An 18,531-nucleotide genomic window follows, 5' to 3' on the forward strand; every position below is an offset into this window, starting at 1 on the left:
CACAGCTATTATAAACAAAATTCTGCAATGTAACTGTCTCACAGCAGGCATCAAATAACCTAGGAAAATGAGTGAGCTGGAGCTTAGTCATATTTGATAATTAATGTGTGATGGTTTCCAACCAAAATTAATTTAGTGATGGAGTAAAACATATGGAATAATGCTTAAGCTTACATCAAAGGCAAATATTGAATACATTAGGATACATTATCTCTACTCTTTCTGGAGTACATTATGTTCTGTTAAGATGTGATGTTCTGAATTTCTGCCTGGGCTTCTCAGAGAATTTGTGTGATGGCTCACAAATGTGTTCCCCAGTGCCCTCCTCTCTAGCACTCTTCCAATTCAACTATCATTTTTTTGTTTCAGATGAAGCATTAACACTCATTATCTGCCAGTGGGAAAAAAAAAAAAAGAAAACAAAACAAAATCTTTAAGACCCAACAACCCCTTTTTTTTCCAGATGAAACATCTTTCCTGGGTGACACTTTTGAAGTTATCAGTAGGAAAAGCCTTCAAAGAAAAATGGGTATCAAGCCTGGACCATTACATAATGCTGAGTTGAAAGACAAAGTGTTTTCTGGAATTTTAATTTTTTTAAGCAGCTGCCTTTAAGTGAACACAGCCATCACTGTTATAAAATATTCAAAGCCTCATACATATCAAACAGAGACACAGTTACTAGGGCAAACAATCTCACATATCCGTTAAACAAACACTTGGAATTTTTCCTGAGCCCACTCTGCATCTTTACAATGCCTCTAGTTTTAATTGATTTTTATCCAGTATCCATTTGTTCTCTATTTTATGGTAATTTTCAACTTTCCAGGGCCCTGCTAGCTTTGTGGAGGAGCAGGTCAGCATGCACTCATGGGAGTCAGAGATTAAAAGACTTCTCCATGTTAGGTCATTAACCATTCCACTTGCTGTACCATAGCTCATTTTCCCATTCCTAATTGATCACTTCATTGATCAGACATTATGGAGATGGTTTAGTAACCTATGCCTTAGCTTTGAAACACAGTAGAGACTGCAATTACCTGAAAATCTTCAAGGGTGCCTGCAATTTTCAGAGAGTTGGAAGCTCAGTTAATCAAAGATTCTGGCTAATGGAAAGGAGGGAGAAGAGTTGTTTCAGCTGGGTTCCCTAAGGCCAGGACTTTCAAGAGAAATCTGGAGAGAGAACAGAAATGTGCATATAAAATTTTCTGAGCAAAAGTCTTGTCAGGTACCAGTGCATGTTGAAAGAGATACAGAAGCCTCTGTCCTGGAGATAGGTTGGCATAACTGGCACCTGCTGACAGGTGCAACAAAAACACCTGCTGAGCCATCCCCAGCAGTAGGGGTTGTTGCACCCAGGAGTTCTAAATGGTTCACAAAAGGTTGTTCTGCCCCCTTTGATCATCTTCTTTCCTCTGCTCACCACTGTATCTCTTAATGTGTACTGTCTGCCTTGTAGGGTCTTGGAAGGTAGAGGAGCTACGGGGTGGTTGCTACATGGGCAGCTGAGGAGATCCATGATGGCATAGGGCTGGGGCATCTTGCTTAGCCAGTCCTCTCCTACAGACACCTGTGTGAACTGGGAATTCAGTCACCACACTGTGCATGTGTGCATACATGCTCATGTGTGCAGGCACTGCCAGGACCTCATGTGTCTTCCTCATGGAATCCCTTACAGGACAATAGATTCCAGGGATGTGGACAGTCTCAAACTGATCACATGCAGTGATCAGTTTGGAATTCCTCAACTGGAATTGAGGCAGTGAGCAGGACTGAGATACCGCGCTGTCAGGCTGCCCTTGTATTACCCTTAGTCTTTTAAAGATGCCTCTCTTTCCAGTTTAGATAAACATGACATCAAAATCTGAGGTCTTTACTATTTTCTCTGGCATTGCAAATCCTGCCAAATAATGTGTTCTTCTGTACTGGCTAATTATGGCCCTGCTGTCAGTTAATATGCATCATGCCACAGGTCATCATCTACTCTGAAGACTGGTTTTCAGTGGTGTGCACATTGTGGTATAGAGGATAAGATATTTCCCTTTGAAGGCAGTTTATGAATCTTATCAGGCTTCTTCATGATGAAAGGCACTATAGATATATAAGAGATCAAAGCTGTGTAAAGATCAGTGGTATTTGTTTGCATGAGGTTTCTCTTTCTGTTCTTTCTGAGGATTTTGAGCTTCAAAGTTTCAGCTTTAAAGAAACTCAAAACCCCATAGAAAACACTAGCAAAAGCCACCATGTTATAGATGGTTTGAGGTCAGGCCAGCCAAGGGCCACGGGATTCCGACCCGGACTCAAAAACTCAAAAAGCTCTTCTCCAACATTCTCTATCTGCCAGCAAAAAAAAGCTGATGCACAGAAAATTTTTTGTCTTCCTAAATGCCAGTGAGGGTCCAGAGCAGTAAGCTTGGAGAGAAAGAATGCCACTTAACAACCTAGAGGGAAAAACCAGCTTAACTTAAAACATAAGTGTTTCTATTGTGACTTGTCAGTCTGCTAGCAAAATCATTATAAATTGTGAATAACAGTAGCAATTGGCCTAAAAAATCAGATTTATTTATTATATAATTTGTGGTATATTTTTTAAGATACACTTAATTTTTATTTAAATGTTTTAATATTGAGAATTTTAATGTATGCTTCTGCAGATATCTAGAGGAATTGAGAATAGAAATCCAGTACTTCCATTGAAAAGCATTGGTTGCAAGCAATACTGGTTTTGGTTGCATTGTACTTTAACATCAGATTAGTGTTTGGCATCAAGCAAGTCATCCCTGATATGTGTGTGAGCTTTCATTTTTTGACAGGATCACTGCAGTGAATTTTCTGTACTTCATAGTGAGTACTCATAAATGATATCAAAATAAACCTGTGACCCATAAGAACAGATTTCTATAGCAGAGCCACACTGTGGTCACACAGAACCTACAAACACATTGCATAATGTAGCAAGACAAAATTAAAAAAAAAAAAAAAGGCCAGATAACACTGTGTGCCCAATCTGAAAACCCTTCCCCTTTAAAGGGCTGAAAAAGTATTTGTTAGTATGGTCTCTCTATCCATTATCAATAAAGCTCTCACTGTAAGCATCAAAAATCCACACATCTAAAACAACTTGTCCTTTTTTTTCATTCTTTAAAAAAAAAAAAGATATCTAAGTGAAAGGAGAAGTAACAAAGAACTGCTATGGATCTACATATGTCTCTGTAGGACTATAGAGTATGAAAGCAACGAACCAGACTCAGACATATGAGTGGATCCCAGACTTTCTCCATATCATCTCCATAGTACTCTTCAGGTAAGTCATACCAAATAGTAAATAAGCTGTGTAACCAAGCAGAGTAGAAAACAATAACCTGTCCAGCACATTTTATCAATACAAAGTCATAGTCCAACAGCCAAGGGGAAGGATGGGAATCAGGAATTGAGTTTAATCAGTTACTATTGCTTGCAAGAACTCCAGAGGCCTTACAGAAGAGACAAATGCAAATCAAGTCCAGTGGTGCACGATAAAAATGAGTTCAGTCTTGTGGTGAAAATATTTCTTTTAGGGGAGAATACAGGAAACGTTTCTGCACTGGAAAAATCCAACCAACCATGAAAGTAAATGTTCTCATTCTGAGTTATTTATTTTTTTGTTAGGAAGAGCAAAGCAGGAAGCATTAAATTTGAAAAAGGTCTTCATGTCCCAGGAGGCTATTCTGGGGCACATCCAACACAGGAGGCATCCCTCTCCACTCTTGAAGCTGTGCCCCCTTTATGTTAATTATTCTTGAACTTTACCCTTTCCTATCCCAAGTGAACAGCTTGGCCACAAAATTGTCATATCAGCTCTTCAGTTTTTTTCACTTTCTCTCTGGTGTAATAATTATTGTGTTATTTACATTGAATGAACAGCTTCATCAGGAGCTAACAAGGCAGACACTGTTCCTGCATGTTCCTCAACCATACATATGTAATAGAGCTTTGGCCTGGGAAACTTTCCTGTGACTTGGTGCATTGTGCTGCAGAGTGGATGGCACCAACTGCTTAAACTCTTTGGAGCGAGTGACTGATGCACCTCCTCCCTTAGGAGGGGAAAGCCTTATGCTGGCAGGTGAGTGTGGGCTAGCTATAGTGAGGGCTAGAAGTCACAGAGGAAGAACTGTGCCTATACCCAAATTGTTCATTGTTAACCATCTCCTTCCTGCTCTGCTGATGATCAGATAACACCTCAGATTTAAAGGAGAGTAGGATCCCCAATTGTCAGGCTGATGAATAACTGAACTGATTATCTCTAAGTTTGAATTAACAGCAAAATGTCTTTCATAGAAACAAGTGTTCAATCAAATAAAACTGATAGATTTTGGACATGGAGGATTAAAAATTACACTTTCTGCATAACAGTCTACAAGAGCTAATCTGTTCCCTTCCAAAATCTCAGGATTAGTCCCCAAGTATGTTTCACTAAAGTTTCTGCAAATAGCTTTATCTATATGTGGAAGGAAACATAACTTGTCTTGTTCACTCCATTCTAAGTTTCTAGTGCTCAGTGCCCATGGAATGGATTGCTTATGGGGAGACAATGTCTTTTTTTGTGCCTTCCAAAGTCCCTGAAGGATGTCTTTCTGGTTAATAGGTTGATTTAACTTGTATATGGTCCAGAATATAAATATGATTATTTATCATACTTCCCCAAGATAATGGCAGTAAAGAAGACAAGGTTGAAATTCTTCATGTTTTCCTCTCTCCCACAGCTAGGGACATTCGGCACACAATACGCAGATGGTGCACCACATAAAGGATCGTATTAGATGTTAAATGTTTTTTTTTCCCATTACCTAATTAAACAATATGTCCCCACTATTAAAGAAATAGACGAATTGCAGAAAACTTCTGTCAGCTTAATCCCGGTTGCTAAAATAGGCCATTTGCCCAGATGGGATTGTTTTCTGGCCTATCAGGTTTGAAACGCCTAGAAATTCGGCAACCACTCTTGCAGTGTTGATTCAGCTCTTCATCCTTAATTGCGTTTCAGGCATGTAACTCTCTGGAGATTTTTGAATGACAGCCTAAATATTGAAGGCTATTCTGTTCTGTGTGTATACTAGGTGACCTGCATTTTCTAAAAAAACGAGCTCTTACAAGCCTGGCTTAAGTCAGCAGGTGCCATATGTGACAAAAATCACAGCAAAAGCCCCTGAGACTTTTTTGTCAGAGTGGGCAATAGGCCAACTTAAACAAACATTTCCAGTTTGTCTTTATTTGCAACCTCCTACACCAAAGACACTGTTACTGACTTTGGGGCTGTGGAGGCTCTCTCAGTAAGCACAAGAATAGCAGAGCAGCCTGCCCATCACTGCTTCTTGCACAGCCATTTGCCATACATTTTCATCACTGTTTTCCTATTTGTCTTTTGTTTCTAAGCAACATAGTAATATGGAGGGAGCTCATGGATTATTAAGCATTAGCCTACAAGCTAATTTTAAGAACATACGGAGCCCCCATTATTGCTGTAACTAAATGTCACCAAAAAGTCGGAGGAAAATCAGTGGAAATGAAACAGAGATCAGCTGAAGAGTGACTTGAATCAACTTGAAACTCACTGTGGCTATTCTACATTAGCCACTTTGAATAACAGAGTTGCAAACATCACCTTCAGTGTAACTTTTTGCACAGGAAAAGTTGATGATGAAAATAAACTTTTTCCATGTTTTGTTCTTATACTCCCCTGATGCAGAGAGAGTAAGAAAACTTTTAAATAAAAGAAAGCAATTTGGGAGCCACTGACCCATCAGCTTTTTTGTGCCAGTATCTAGTTCTAGTATTTAACACTTAAAATTCAATTTTTTCTAATGTCTATTGTCTGGTGTTGTTTTTTCCCTAATTTTATTTGCTCAGCTTCAATAACTACATACACTATGGTATCTAGCTGCTATTGGCGTACCAGGTACTCTTCCCCTCTATTTCTTCTGTGTTTTGTTGTGGTTTCCAGTAACTCTTCGCCAAATATTTTCATAAAAAGAAAAAATGAACCATCACAAAACCAGCAGAAACGTTCAATTGAAGAGAGCTTCACAGTGCAATAACAAATACCCAAGATCTCTCATGTTTTTCATGTCAGCTGAGACTTGATTTACTCCTATATTATGTTTGCACTCTTCTACACAAACCATTATCTACAGAAAATCCACTTCTAGCCAAAAGCACTGAATAAAGCTTGGAATATGACGATCTATGATTTCCTCTATCTTTGAAACATGTGTAATGTTCAGCCTTATATTCAACATGGATTTATTTCACCACTCTCTACTTGCCCTGTAAGTGATTCTATTTTAAATATTTCTGTCTGTATATTTCACTGTGCTAGGATTTTTTGAAGAGCATCATCTACTATGCCCATATAACTGGGTACCTCCAGATTTAATTTACTTTATCTGTCATAGGGGATTTTTTTTTTATAATACAGTTACACTGATCCAATGGCTAACCATTACCTGAACGGACAGTTCTCTTGTGCCAAGATTTGCTACTTCCCTATCCTCAGAGCTCTAAAGCACTAGAAAACCAATCATTTTACTTCTGAGTTTCTCCTGAACTGTGTTCACATGCAGTCACTGTGCTGATGGAGGCAAGCAAGGGTAGGACAGCTCTCTTCAGAGGCAGCCAGCAGGTCAGATCAGATGCCTTGTACAGTTCCAGGAACAGGGATTCATTTTAGTTCAGTGCAAGCCACGCTCTGACCAGTCCTGTCCTTCTCCACTGACTGTGCAAGGAACTTTAGATGACTGATTTAGGTGAGTTATTTAATCCAGATAAAGACAGATGACCTGAATCCCATCTTAGAAACTAAAAGTAAGTAACCTTAAGGGCATCATGCAATTTGCATTTATTTAGTTCACTTTAGTACTTGACCAGTTTTAATGACACAGCTACTTGTTGAACTTGGTAACTCAGCATTAATATGCCTAAATGTAAGCAATACAGGTATCACCATTCTCACAAAACTAACAGAAATATGAAAATAGTATCATTTTTCATGTGTATATGATGGCAGTATTCACCACAATTTATTTAATGTTGAATTACAAGCATCAAGCTCTGGAAAAGATGTCAACTATTACACTTCAATTGTTTTAAAGATACTATTTTAGTGTCATGTTTCATAGGAAAACCATACTTCCCTATTATTCATCTGACATTTAAAGCTTTTTTTCATGTTCTTTCCTAGGAATAAAAGACTTAATCACAAAAGACAGGTTTTAAGAGGGCTTTATTAAATCTGACAACTGACTAACTGGACTGTGTGCAATTAATAAGAAAATCTGACAACTGAGCAACAAAGGATTGTTCACTGATAGCACTTTTTTTATTTCTGCATTTTTACAGATCTTCAGTTCTTCAAATAAAACATTTGAGTAAGACATTATTCTTTCTAGTTTACACCCACACTTCATGAGATTACTGCAGTGTGGAAAATGACGCATGGCTTCCACTGGTGGAAGAGCCACAGAAATGACAGAAACACACAGAAAAACTAGCCCTGCTCATACACATTCTTAGATGAAAATATTTGTGTAGGATAGACTGGGTGTCTCACTGTTTTACACCTTCTTTCACTTACTATTTCAAGTGATATACAAATATAGTAGAGACTTACATAGAAACGATCAGATTCATTACTGTGGGATCCAATAAAAAAATTAGTATAATGCTGACAAAACAGTGCACTTTGTAGAGATCTCTTCTGATGCTCTGCAGAGGAGCTCAGTAGGTCACTACTTGCATATTGGGTGTTTTAAACTTTACATTCAGACATAGAAAAATATTTTAGTTTAGATACTTCCTCTGTTGCAAATTTAAATATCTTCTTTATTTTTGAATAGTGCACTGTATGCTTTATCTTCAGGCCCAGCAACAGATCTGTTATAATTGACTTGATGGTTATATTACTAATAGGTCACGTACAAATCACTGAAAGTACTGTTCTTTTGTTTCCTAGAGAAATGTCATAAAATTCTTGAAATGCAGGATGGGATAGGAGTTTACTGGGATTATGTCCATGTATTTACTAATGAAGATAATTTTTTTCTGTAAGCCTTGATAAAAGTCTTTCTTCAAGCTGAATCCAACTTAGCTTGGAGGGTTCATTTTCTCACAAATCAACTACAGCAAACTTTTTTATATGTGCAGTATAAATTGTTTGGCTTTGTTTTTTTTTTAATTCCCTTGCTGCCAGATGTTAACTGGCATTCCCAGGTTCAGTGAACTCAGTCAGTAACTTGCTCAGTCTGAATCTTCTTCCTTTTCCAGAGGGTACACTTCTGCTACTTCCACTCCCATTCTTGCTGAAAGAGACATCTCCAAATGGCTCCAACTCTTTCATTTGGATTTAAGTAAGTTTTCCCATTCAACAGTGGACTCACTATTTTTAGGAATTGCTGGAAAGATTGACTGCATCTTAGTTTGGAATTCTTTCATCTATAAAAGAGATTTAAAAATAAAATCAGTTAACTGCTAATAAGAAGCAAATAAAGTTGCACCATAAACCCCAGGCTTATTCAACAAAAGAACCTGTGTGAGGTAAAGAAGAGGTAAAAAAACTTTTAAAATAACAGAAAATTAAGACTTTCCCTCTGATTACGTTGGTTCAATTGGAAAAGTGAAAAAACCATGAAGGGACCCACAACAATTACCCCTTCTAAAGCACCACACTGGGGTGACTGATTTGGATTGCTTGCCTGAAGGAGTCACTACTGTTTTATGAACTACTACACACAGACACACAGACGCACACACACACATATTTAAAATGTTTCTGTTTGGAGGAAAATTACCTCCATAGAATGTGCTCATATTTTGACTGCAGTGCCTTTTTCTACACTTGTAATGGATGAAAGATTCAGTAGGGGTGTTCAAGGATTTTAAAACAAGGGTTAAAGAAAATACTGGTCAGCTCTGACAGCTTAGGTTTATCCCACCACACAGACACAAGTGACAAAACAAAGTCTCATTCAGAAGTATATAGTAGTAGGAAGGAAAACAAGATTCATAATGATACACAGGACCAAGCTTTTCTTTCACGGTTGTTAACATGATGTGAAAGAGGAAGTATATCTATATAACATATATGGTATTTATAATTTATATTTATGCTGAGTATTTTATCACCAATGTCTGATTCAATAGTCCTGGAAGGCCAGAACTGAAAATTCTTTTATATAAAAGTCATATATTTGAAGATAATACTTACAACTGTTGAGTTTCCTTCTTCCAAGATTTTTACATGTATTCACATGTATTTTTACATATTTAAAAATGTACATTTACATTTTTAAAGGATAGGCATGGAAAAACCAAGTCAGTGAAACTCCTATTACACAAACAGCAGGATGTACAGGGGAAGTTTTGGACTGCTATTTTTAGGAAGCTCTACAGAATCTGTGACATTCACACAGAGAAAACAGGATGTGGTATGCAAGTACTGGATGCAATGACCTCTTGTAGACCAAATGCTGTTTCAGGCATTATGTCCCACAGAGAGGTTCCAGGAAACCTAGATATTCCAAACAGCCACACAGGCATCTTCTCTAATATGCCTATGTTTTGTGTGCTATGGGTCATCAGTATTTTTACAAATACCTTTGGGCCATTTTCGGTTCAAGTCCTTGTGTATGAATAATTCTCACAAAGAACTGGTATTCTTTAGAGAAATGCTGCTGGAACGCAACTACTCAAGTTACAGCTGATACAAAGAATGAAACAATTTACAAAGAAATTACCAATCCTTTACTAAGACAATAGCTAAATGTGATGGATGAAAACATTTTAGAACTCTAGTTATTGTCTAATAACGCCTGGGTATTGTTAATCAAACAAAAATATATGTTATATAAAGTAGAAGGAAAATTCAGAGCCAAATCATCCTTTTTGCTTTATCCTGATTTTGTTCTTAAATAAAAACTAATTTGCTCTCTGTTTTGTATTTCATTCTGATCACATAGCTGTTTTGATTAATTATTTGTTCTTGGTTTTTAAAAATCTTGGCAATCACCCACAATTGTTCTTAAACTAACATTTTTGCTTCTTATTTAAAACTGAGAAGCTCTCATAGACAGTAAACGTTTCCAAGAATAATAAACACCAGTATCAGAGCTGACAAAGGGAAACAGCCCAGATTACATTAAACAATTGCTGACAATTAAATACAAGTATTTACAGTAGTAAATGTTTTAGGAGCATTGGCTTAGCTGTTTTTTCCAGTTCTCTGTAATTAAGTTATCCCAGTTCATTGATGTTCAGAAAGTATTCAATTTACTAAACATTTTTTGCTTCCTAAAGAGTGATTCAAGTCTTCTGCTCTTTCATCTCACTCTAAGTACTCTCTGGATGTTTAGTAACACAAGAATGGTCAGATACTAACCTGATGGAAAATGCTGTAGCTCTATTGGTAAAAACATTTTATATCAGCTAATGATCTGGCGCAATGTGGATTTTTTTGGCTGTTTCTAAACTCAAGACTTTTAAATTTCTTTTAGGGTAAAATTTAAATGACATACTCATAAGTGGACACCTCTATTACTTCACTAAAGACACAAAAAAATCAAAGGGGAACTAAAAGCAATTCTATAAAGCCTCCAAAAAGATGGTGGGTGGAGGAGCTATTCAGAAAACAACCGTGATTCCTCACTCTCACCTTATAATTACTAACATGACAGACCCTAACTCTCGAATGCAAAAAGCAAGCTTGTCTGGGAAATAAAACTCTACAGCTCTGTTCTGAAAGAAAAAAGGTATTTATTTAGAAAGCACTAAAACACTGCTAGCAGCTACAGATTTAAGAATATTAGACAGATTTTTCTCCTCTCAGAACACTAATTTATGTTCTGCAGGTAAAAGCAACTCATTTCCTGGAAAAGCAATTCTTCCTTAACACGTGGACCAAATCTGAAATATTCAATATCTTTCTTTTGCTTTTAAGACTCCCTGAGAAATTTCCTCAGCCTTGTCTTCCCACATTTTGATGCTTATTTGTAAAACCACTTTGTAACTGATGCCAGACTCAAAGTCTCATTTACCATTTACCTCTTCCTCTCCTGCCTGCCCTTTTCCACAAGCTCCCTCTGCACAAAAATAGTTTCCCGTTCGCAACACACAACTTTGACCATGTGGACACAGTTGTCCACAAATCTTCTTCCTTTGTGATTCCTGGGCAGTGAGCTATTTCAATAAATCACACTGCCAAGCTGATCACCACTGTGCATTGCCTTGTCAGTGTAATGCTTTAGGTTGTCAGCTCTTTCTCAGTGTAACACTTTAGGCTGTCAGCTCTTTAAGAAGGACATTATCTGCAGTGACTGGCATGGGCCTCATTAATACATGACTTCACAGTATGTCTAAACAGGCCCAATTTCTTCCCAATACAAATGTCACAGCTACTAACTCTTACTGGAAGTTTTCATTTCTATACCAGTTAAAAGATATTGCAACTGATTATTTCTCTCAACAAGTTTTTGAGTTCTCAGTAGTAATACATCACACAACTTAATTAGTACTGGTCATGGACGTCTATTTTCCCCCTCTCCCTCTCCTCCTAGCATGAAAGTTAGTACAATATTTCACTGGGGCTTTGAAAGATACCTCTAAGGTATCTTCCCCTTTCTCTTCTGTTCCTTGAATATCAGCTTTTGAGTTTCTTCCTTCATTTCCACACTTTGTGCTTGTTGCTCTCCTGAATGTACCTCCAAATTCAAATCACTGTCTTCCCTATCCTCAGAGCTTCTCTAAAGCTCACTTACAACAGTGCCTAAAACCATGGAGAAAGCTTTGGAAAAGAACTGTTCTCTGATGTAACAGAACTGGTGTATACACACACAAATAACCATGGAAATCACATCCCAAAGTTCCTGTCCCTTCTCTCGCAGTGAGATAAATAAATAGATAAATAAATATTTATATATAATGTATTTAGGACTAAATTTGGCCTCTGAAGTAACTCATACTGGCCCTGGGGTTATTCTTGCTTGCATTTAGTTGACAGTATCGTACTAGGCCCATTGCAACTTCAGAGGATCCTTGTAGCGAAAGCAAAATTCGTTCACTAAACATGTAAATCAGCCTTTCAACAAACTGGGCTTACCAGCACCCAGTCCTCCTGTAGTGTGGTGAGCTTCTTGTGAAGATGATGGATCAGCCTTATGTTCTATTAATATTGCACAATTGAGGTTCAAGAATTAGGACCTTGTCTTTACCTGCTTTAACTCTCAGGGAACAAGTACACTTCTTGACGAGGGAAATGCTGCAATTAGTAATCTGTGTCTTGCTTTGCCTTTTCTTTTTAGTAGACTTGCCACTCAAGAGGTCTCTTCTCCCCTCTCCTCCCCTCCTGGAAATCTTCTCTTATATTTCCTCCAGATTTCACAATACACACATCAGTGGACTCAAATCAGAAGGCATTAATTTAATTACAAGAGGTAATGCGCTATGTATTAAGTACTGGAACGTTTTGAAATAATTCGGTGAAAGGGCTGCCTCTTTATTATTGTCAGCCATACTGACACTGGGGCACTTGGTTCAACTGTGATAATGTCTTCAACTAATAGTGCAGTAAACCAAGTGCTAAAAGCTGAATGTATTTTACCTCTTTCTGCTGTCTTCAGTATCACAGGCCACTCTCTCAGTTGCTGCTCCTGAACCCAGTGGCACATGAACGATTTGTAACACATTTCTTAACATTCCAGCATGCTCCATTCCTGCAGGCAACTCTCTGAAGTGAATTTCACTCAAGTGAATTTTATTTTTTTGTCACAGATATTGCAAAGACTTGATGCTGTTTTTTCTTGCCAAATAAATTACAGTAACTGTTCTACCTCTGCCAGGCTTCTTTCTAAAAGGATATCATCTACCTTACTGCATTAAATAATCTGTAATAGCTACAGATCACTGTTATTTTCTTATCTTAACCTAATGATCCTGCCTCAGATGGCAAAAATATGGGTACCTAAAAGCATCATCCATTTAATAATCTCTTTTTAATGTACATCGTTGACAGAATGTCACACAAAAATTGGGAGAGCACTATTACTGAGAGCACTTACATGGCCGCTCATATTAAAATGAATGGAAGAGGGGCTAAAAGAGTCTATTTGAATCCAAGAATGAAAGTTTTACGAAGAAATGTTCTCTTTAGTGTCTGACATTCATAATAAGCCAACCCAGATTCTAGGAATTATTAGTTTCCTATTTTAGTACTTGTATCAGTAAGAACTGCTTACATTAGCTTCCAAGTGAAACGAGGTTAGATGCCCTGAACTGGGATATCAACTGGCAGCAGAATACAGTATGTGCATGCCCTCTGTTCACAGCCATCTTCCATTTCACAAGGCTCAAAGATGAGGCAGGCTGCCCTCGATTTAAAAGCACCAGTGAGGACTGTTCTTGCCACCTTTTCCCAAATCTTAAAATGACTGCTCTTGCCCTTGTTAGCAAATGATTACCAAGGGCCACATACAGAAGTAGCAAGTTATTTGTAGAAAACAGCAAGTGCTGAACCCTTATAGCACTGAAGAGCAGAGCAGCCGGTCTGTCAGCTGAAGGTGATTTGCCTTTTCTCAGTGTAAATGGGGCACTCACTGCAGGTCACTCTGTGTTGGTGTGCCTGCTGACCTCTGAAATAAGCATGGAAAATACAGCCCTGGTTCACATTCTTAGATCTTGCCCTTCATTGGCAAAGGCATCATGAATGCCTAGATTATTCAGAAATACAGGTCTATTTAAAAAGTCCCTTAGAGGGTCTATCCTGGCAGTATACATCCTAAAATTTAACTACTTTACACTGTACTGTCACAGTATGCTGTTCACCACCAGTTTGCTGATTCCAGTGTTTCAGGTGTGCATAGAGAAAAGCAGCAGCAGAATTTTGTTAAACCATCTAGAGAAGTCGAGAGCTCCTACTGGCCCCCTGTCTCATGGAGGCTTACACATATGCTTAACCATATGCAGTGCTGAGTATTCTCTTTGAAATCAGAGGGTTATTTACAGTGACTAACATTAAACAAACACATATTTTTCCACAATTTTATCTCTATAAATCTTGTGTAAGTGTCCTGATATGTCCTGCACTTTTTAAAAGAAAAATAACACAAAAATAACCTAAGTGAACTTTACAGGGAGAGAGGACCATCACTGTTTAGAATGAAGCTGATATCACTGAGGAATATGCCATTTATTTCTGCAGAATCTTACTTTCAAATCTGGGTGCCTGGAAAGGACATCCACATGATTAGTCTATTATGGTGTATTAGTCATTACCCCTTAGTCACCCTGGGTAATTTGAAAAATTAATCTTGAAATAATTTTAAATTTAAAGTAGTTAAATATCCAATTGTATAAAGCTAGCTGGTTAATAGACCCAAAATCTCAGGATGAGTGTCCCAATCCTATAAACTCTTCTGTGCTGTAATTCAGAGTTCTGAATTACATTCAAAACACGAATTGTCTGCAAGCAGGCTGTTCCTGAAAAGGGCAATCTGAGTAATTCTTTTACTCTATATGTCCATGAATTCATTATATGTATCATCCACAAGCAAGATCCAAGGCTGGGAAAAGGGTCAGCACACCCCCAAAACTCTTCAGAAGATGCCGTGGGACCAAGATGTAGCATGAATAATTGGCACCCATCATAGAAGCTTTGATTCAGATTTTAATGGTACATGTACAGTTTACAGTTTTATGTGATCAAGAAGTGGATCGACCCACTCGTCCACTTAGGGTGATGTGGGACTGCTTCACAGAGGCATTTTGGACCATAGGCTGAACGTGGTTTTGTTTTCTCTAGCTTCTTAGCACACTGGTGGCAGCTAACAGCTCTCACAGCACAAAAGAGTCATTCCTCAAAACAGCTACAGTTACAGTCTTCCCATATTCTTGAAATACTCGCTTACAGCTGTCCCTATTTATAAAGCACATGTAGCAGCTTTCCAATAGGAAAATTATGATCTTAATCCTTGAATAAGCAGTCTGCCTTATCAAGTATACAGTGAAGTTCACTGGTTTCTTTTTTTTTTCTCTTCTTGGATAAAATACTAGCAGAACATATGTGTGGAGACAAGGCTTCTCCAAACCAAACTAATTAGGCAATATAAGCAGTACAGAAAAATCCAGTATAAACAGGAAATGCTAACTTGTACTAGTATTCCTTCTTCTTTCTAAGAGTTTGAGTTTGAATAAGTATTGAGGAAATAAAAGAACATCAAAAAAAGGGCAGATTTGATTTATATAGAAATATGTGATCATGAAATAGCAAGGAGAAGATAAGTTTTTGTTATGCGATAAGAAATGTGTATGATAGGGAATAGAAACTTCATTAATAATACTTATGTGACAGATACAACAAGAATTAAAAACAAATAACAACAAAAAATCTCTTAATGACTGTAGGATGACTCTTATAGTTATTTTAGGAGATATGCTGCTTTTACGGCAACATTTGTCCATATATGAAACAGCATAAGAATTTCAGCCACTGCAATATGCCTATATTTAGTTGAGATTTATAAATCTTAGTACTATTTACAGATGCAAAACCCAGTAATTTTTGAAGACTATGTCTCCATGTTCTCATCTTCTATTTTAAATTAATCCACTCTTAAAGCCAATACTGCTTTGTATTTATACTGTGCCTATGACTATACTTTCCCAAAATTATATCAAATACCTCTCGAAATAAGCAGGGGGATGTCATTTTTTATACTTAAAATGGTGATTTAGAGGTTAGATTTCCTCTAGAGAAGAGCAGCCTGCTTAGGAAATATCCTTACCAACAAAGCCAAGGCAAGCATACATTCTCTGTATTGCTTTGAATTGTTTTAGACATCTCTTTACAGCCATGCAATAGTTTTAGACTCTTAACATTTTAAAGGTTAAGATCAATGAAAAACAAGATATTTCATTAGGAGACACCATAAAAATGATAAACTAATATTTTATAACTATATTAGTCACAAATTGCTAAGCAATTCTTCTCACTATTTTTCCAGCTTTTCATGGAACAGATGTGGAAGCAACAATCAGAATCTCACAAATCTACATATGGGTCCTTTTCCTATGGGACAAAGAATGCTTTTATTTGTGAGGAAATGAAACCTAATTTAATAAGGGCATGAAGAGTAAAAGGGCTTTTAAAGTGTAATTTATCTTGTTTGTTAATTGTTGTAAGTTTCAGTCTACAAGGGCTGGGGGCATTGTTCTGTTTTTAAAAGAAGGTTCATAATCACTGACAGTTAAAAAAAAAAAAAGAAAAAGAGAACACCAGACACTCATAGGTATGTTTAAGTATCTGTCAAGTACTCTATAGCTGAAAGTTTAATTAAAAACAAGCGTTTACAACTCAACCATAACTTCTAGAAAACTTCTAGAAAACCGTGTCATCTGTTCTAGGTGACCCTATCTTGGCAAGGTGGTTGGACAAGATGATCTCCAGAGGTCCCTTCCAACCCTAACTCTTCTGTGATTCTGTGAAACTAACATTTTTCCAAGCAATAAAAAGGTGTCGTGTATCATAACACTTGTAGAATAGGTAAATAAAATAAGAAAGGTTTAGAAACTTCCATGAAAATACTCGTTTAGTTCAACTGTAACAACAGGGGTTTTAAGATAACTTTGAGTATTTTACTTTTAACATTTTTTACTGAGTGAAACACCATTTACCCTTTAACTGAAAATTTAAAACTTCCCTGAACATTTTAAATAGAGAATCTTGAAATAAGATGTTTCAAGTACTATTCAACTTTAAAAAAACCTGAAATTATAAATTAGCCAAACCCAATCTTTTCTACAAAATTTATTTCAGTACTGCTGTGTTTTGCACCAGAAAACAGTCATCCCACTGCATCAGCACTGGGTAGCTACAGGGTTCTGAGGCTGCAAGCTCAAAACTTCTAAGATAATGCCATGGAAGATAGTGCCATGATGTGGAAATAGTTAAATAGCAAATAAACTTCTTAAAAAGGTGGTGCCATTTTGTTTCAAGCCAGATGTCAATTATTAAGTTTGTGTTTAACAGAGCACATGTCCTTCTATGTTGTAAAGTGCCTCAGAGAGGAAGCCTGTGGGTGTGTCTGGATAAGTCTTGGGTTCAGATCAGGATGCTCCTTGGAAGCAAATCTCCTGGTTGTTCATGTTTACTGGCCATGAGTTTGTGTACTGCTGACCAGTCTCAAAATGCATGACTTGGGCATCTTTAGGGTGAAACGAAACTGAAGAAGCCTTCTAGAAGTGCATATAACATAGTCCAAGTGCAAACAGGCATTCAAGACACGGGACAAGGCCAGTGTCAGTCCAAATTTTGAAATTCCTGGAATGGCTGTAGATGTCAGGTCCTCAGTCTGCCCCAGTGCTGCTGGTCAATGATACCTGCTAATATAGACAGAGCTTCTATGTTCAGGGATAATCAAAGGTGGACAGATACATATATTTAAATGTATTTTCCTAACAGATTGCAGTAAACAAGTTAAAAAAGTCTGACTATTACTGATAGCTGTTTATTTTTTTCAAGATGTACAATATAAAACCAGATAACCACCATCTTCTAGGTTCTTAAAAAGAAGATTTCTCTTTTCCACCATTGAAAAACAGAACTTAAACCATTTTCAAACCAAGTCCTCACTGATCCATCAATTCTCCATTTCAGAATAACAGTTGAGTGGAATTTAGTAGGGTTTATTACTTAACCAGCCTGTCCTCAGATTAAAACAGTGGCAACTGCAGTCAGGGGATATTAACAACCCAACTTGAGACAGCGTAAAATCTTTTACATTCCTTACCAAGACATAAGGATCAGTTACTTACTATCACCCCTGGGTTTTGATGCTAGCATAAAAAGCAGCAGACTGTAAAGCTCCAGGGAACCACCTTTAACAATAAAGCCTGTTAAGAGGTGGAAGTACGCATTGTCATAGCACTGTTTTAAGAACCAATAAACCACAAAGATTAAATAAAAATTTCGTATCACCAAAGCTAGTGCATCACCTCAGTGCCTGGAAGAGATCTTAGCAACGATTTGCTTCTATAGCAAACACAGGTTGTCTCAGAAGGTGTAAGGACAAGGTATCCTGAACTGTGGCTTCAGTTTTATGGCACAACACAAACTGCTGAGCAGTCGCGACTGCTGACACAGATTAATTACAGCAATTATAAACTCATCAAGGAAATATTGTTCCACTTTACTCCCGTCGTTTCATCTCTGACTTTGCAAGCGATGACAAGATAATTTAAACATTCACAAACCTTAGGGTAATATATATTTTCATCAATCACTCACTATCCCGTCAATAATCCAGGCTCATAGAAAACACATCCCCCAACCCCAAAAGCCGCAGCATTTTGTCAACGATACCCAGTGAAACCATGGCCTCTAACTAGGGGCAACGCCGCTTCCCACTGCTTGTCTAAAAGCCAGGGTGGTTCTCAGACGACCCAACCCCTCCATGCTCCAGGGTCAGGCGCAGGACGGGCGCTGCCGGCGCGGCTGTTCCTGCCGACGCCACG

At 37.6% G+C, this 18,531-nt stretch overlaps 1 protein-coding gene across 1 annotated transcript in view; it reads right to left on the reverse strand.

The window, feature by feature from the left end:
• Positions 1–7,240: 7,240 nt before the first annotated feature.
• The window catches only part of TMEM242 (transmembrane protein 242), a 26,229-nt gene continuing 14,938 nt past the window's right edge, over positions 7,241–18,531 (reverse strand). The window contains exon 5 of the mRNA XM_029962723.1: positions 7,241–8,466. Coding sequence (XP_029818583.1) covers positions 8,368–8,466 — 99 coding nt within the window. The 3' untranslated portion in view covers positions 7,241–8,367. The remainder of the gene's footprint in view (positions 8,467–18,531) is intronic.

This window comes from Manacus vitellinus, unplaced genomic scaffold (genome assembly GCF_001715985.3).
Source record: "Manacus vitellinus isolate BGI_N305 unplaced genomic scaffold, ASM171598v3 scaffold_4_pilon, whole genome shotgun sequence".
Taxonomy (NCBI): domain Eukaryota; kingdom Metazoa; phylum Chordata; class Aves; order Passeriformes; family Pipridae; genus Manacus; species Manacus vitellinus.